Source organism: Triticum dicoccoides, chromosome 4A, assembly GCF_002162155.2.
Source record: "Triticum dicoccoides isolate Atlit2015 ecotype Zavitan chromosome 4A, WEW_v2.0, whole genome shotgun sequence".
In the NCBI taxonomy this organism is placed as follows: Eukaryota; Viridiplantae; Streptophyta; class Magnoliopsida; order Poales; family Poaceae; genus Triticum; species Triticum dicoccoides.
In genome coordinates, this window is record NC_041386.1 from 163,035,082 (window position 1) to 163,038,441 (window position 3,360).

The following is a 3,360-nucleotide window of genomic DNA, read 5'->3' on the forward strand; positions in this document are numbered from 1 at the left end:
CATGGTGCTCCACGACCGATATAGCTGATCTTGCCGGCGTGGCAGATCTCGCCGGTGGGGAGGTGTTTGGAGGCGGAAATCAAACATGGATGCGATCACTAGTTGCGCGGAGACAGAAGGGGTGGTTCTCCATCCTGTGATTAACAGTGCATCGGACGGACAGGGAGACGGCAGACGCTCGCATAGGATGAGTCAGCTGAAGGTAAAGGTTTCCTAAAAACAACGCATAGGATGGATTGAGTAATTTTTTCTCCGGTTACGACGCACACACCCGCTCGCCATGCGCCTCCCGTCGGTTCGCTTCCTGCCGTCGAGTGCGGCGCCGGCGGTGGTGGCCGCGAACGCGCGCATCGCCTGGATGGCGCGCGCGGGGAACATGGAGGGCGCCCGCGCGACGTTCGAGGCCATGCCCCTCCGCACCACCGCTTCCTACAACGCCCTCATCGCCGGCTACTTCCGTAACCACCTCCCGGAGGCCGCCCTCGGCCTCTTCCGCCGCATGCCCTCCCGCGATCTCGGCTCCTACAACGCTCTCATCTCCGGCTTCTCCCTCCGCCGTCACACCCTCCCTGATGCGGCGGCCGCGCTCGCCTCCATCCCCTTACCCCCCTCAGTCGTCTCCTTCACCTCCCTCCTGCGCGGGTACGTGCGCCACGGCTTCCTGGCAGACGCCATCCGCCTGTTCCACCAGATGCCCGAGCGCAACCACATCTCCTACACGGTTATGCTGGGTGGTTTTATTGATGCCGGCCGTCTCGACGAGGCCCGCAAGCTGTTCGACGAAATGCCTGACAAGGACGTCGTTGCACGAACTGCCATGCTATCTGGGTACTGCCAGGTTGGCCGAATTGCCGAGGCACGCCTGCTGTTTGATGATATGCCGAAGAGGAATGTTGTGTCATGGACTGCAATGATATCTGGATACTCTCAAAACGGGAAGCTTAACCTTGCACGGAAGCTTTTTGAGGTGATGCCTGATCGCAATGAGGTGTCATGGACTGCTATGTTAGTCGGGTACATACAGGCTGGACATATCGAGGATGCCGAGCAGCTGTTTAATGCAATGCCAGAGCACCCAGTGGCTGCCTGCAATGCGATGATGGTTGGGTTTGGGCAGCGCGGGATGGTGGATGCTGCCAAGGCAGTGTTTGAGAGAATGCAAGAGAAGGATGATGGTACGTGGAGTGCAATGATTAAAGCGTATGAGCAGAATGAGTTCTTGATTGAGGCATTGTCTACTTTCCGTGATATGTCATGGAGAGGTATCCGTCCAAACTACCCATCAGTCATTAGCATCCTTACTGTGTGTTCGGCACTAGCTATTCTCAATTATGGAAGGGAGGTGCATGCTGCAATGCTGAGATGCTCCTTTGACATGGACGTCTCTACTGTCTCAGCATTAATCACAATGTACATCAAATGTGGAAATTTGGATAAAGCTAATAGGGTCTTCAATATGTTTGAGCCCAAAGATGTCGTGATGTGGAACTCGATGATCACTGGTTATGCTCAACATGGGTTGGGGGAGGAAGCACTTGGCATATTTAATGACATGACGATTGCAGGAATGGCACCTGATGGGATTACTTATATAGGAGTCCTCACTGCTTGTAGCTATACGGGGAAAGTAAAAGTAGGGAGGGAAATTTTCAATTCTATGTGTAAGAATTCTGCCATCCGACCAGGAGCGGAGCATTACTCTTGTATGGTTGATTTGCTTGGTCGAGCTGGACTTGTAGATGAAGCATTGGATTTGATTAAGAACATGCCAGTTGAAGCCGATGCTATCATCTGGGGAGCACTGATGGGTGCCTGTAGGATGCACAAGAATGCTGAGATTGCCGAGCTTGCTGCAAAGAAGCTATTAGAGCTAGAGCCCGAGAGTGCTGGACCATATGTTTTGCTCTCTCACATTTATACATCCATTGGGAGGTGGGAAGATGCTTCTAAGATGCGGAAATTCATTAGCTCAAGGAATTTAAACAAGTCTACAGGCTGTAGTTGGATAGAGTACGACAAGAGGGTGCACCTCTTCACATCTGGTGATATATTAGCACACCCAGAGCATGCTATTATCCTTAAGATGTTGGAGAAACTAGATGGTCTACTGATGGAATCTGGTTACTCAGCTGACGGAAGCTTTGTGCTCCATGATATAGACGAAGAGCAAAAACTTCATAGCTTGCGATATCATAGTGAGAGGCAGGCTGTGGCGTATGGACTTTTGAAAGTTCCAGAAGGAATGCCCATTCGTGTCATGAAGAACCTTAGAGTGTGTGGTGACTGCCATGCTGCTATGAAGTTGATTGCAAAAATAACTTCCAGGGAAATCATACTCAGAGATGCTAATAGGTTCCATCATTTCAAAGACGGATTTTGCTCATGCAAGGACTATTGGTGAGGTGAATGGCAAGGTAGATTCCTTGTCCTACGTCATCTCATCCTGCTATTTGGTAATTCTCAGTATCTGAGTAAAATTACCCTTGGTTACGGAAGTCCTCATTTTGGTGATGCTTCCGCTTTATGTCTCTTATAAGAGTTAGAGCAGTTACCCTTGGGTTCTCCAGTAATAATTCCATTTTGCAGTTATATGCATATCCTATTGATTTCATCATTTGAAGGCTTCAGGATAACTAGTTTAATGGCAGTTTAATTTTCTTATAGGTAACATATTCAGAATCCGGGTTTCATCTGAACATGATTTCATCATCTACTGTGAGCGAACTGCACATGGGGAGCTTGTTCCCTTGAGGTATGTTTGCAACTATGGATGGTAATGTGACTGCTGCTCTAAGCAAGGTCACTTCTTAGAGGTCAGATTATGCTGAGCTAGAACCTGGGTAATCACCTGTTACAGTAAAAGGGCAGCCCCAGTGCATAAATCACCTGTTACAGTAAAAACTCCAATTACAAATCATTTTCTACTGCAGGGAGTCACTGTTTTTCAAGAGCAGCATGTTATTCGAATGGGTACAAACCCCAAAAGACAGCTTAAGGTGAAAGTTTTATATATTTTCTATTTAGTTCCTGCCTTTACATGAACCCTGATGTGCACACTCACTTACGTGCATATGTTTTTTCTCACATTGCACTCTTACTTTTGCAGACTGGTGAAGCAGTGGAGTTCGCCTATTGTGATAGGTTTGATAGACAGGAAGAATTAGGACATTCATGACATGGCGGAAAACTGAATATGCTGCGGTGGCAGTCTGATCACAAAATCATTCGTGGAGATTTTGAGTGTGGAACATAGCCCTCAGTTTTTTTACTGTTGGCATGATCCTGTTGGCGACTAATTGGGTACTGTGGCTTCTCAGCACTCAGCAGTTTGTTTGGCAAACAAAGGATCCAGGTGAATCA

At 48.4% G+C, this 3,360-nt stretch overlaps 1 protein-coding gene across 2 annotated transcripts in view; it reads left to right on the forward strand.

Annotated features, from left to right (window-relative positions):
- The first annotated feature begins 240 nt into the window (after positions 1-240).
- LOC119285533 (pentatricopeptide repeat-containing protein At1g56690, mitochondrial-like) overlaps positions 241-3,360 on the forward strand; it is a 5,229-nt gene continuing 2,109 nt past the window's right edge. Inside the window, exons 1-4 of one of the 2 annotated variants that reach the window (XM_037564827.1) lie at positions 241-2,453; positions 2,665-2,752; positions 2,931-2,996; positions 3,107-3,352. In XM_037564827.1, the coding sequence (XP_037420724.1) occupies positions 281-2,401 (2,121 nt within the window). In that variant the 5' untranslated portion in view covers positions 241-280 and the 3' untranslated portion in view covers positions 2,402-2,453; positions 2,665-2,752; positions 2,931-2,996; positions 3,107-3,352. The remainder of the gene's footprint in view (positions 2,454-2,664; positions 2,753-2,930; positions 2,997-3,106; positions 3,353-3,360) is intronic. The other variant, XM_037564826.1, reaches the window with a different exon arrangement.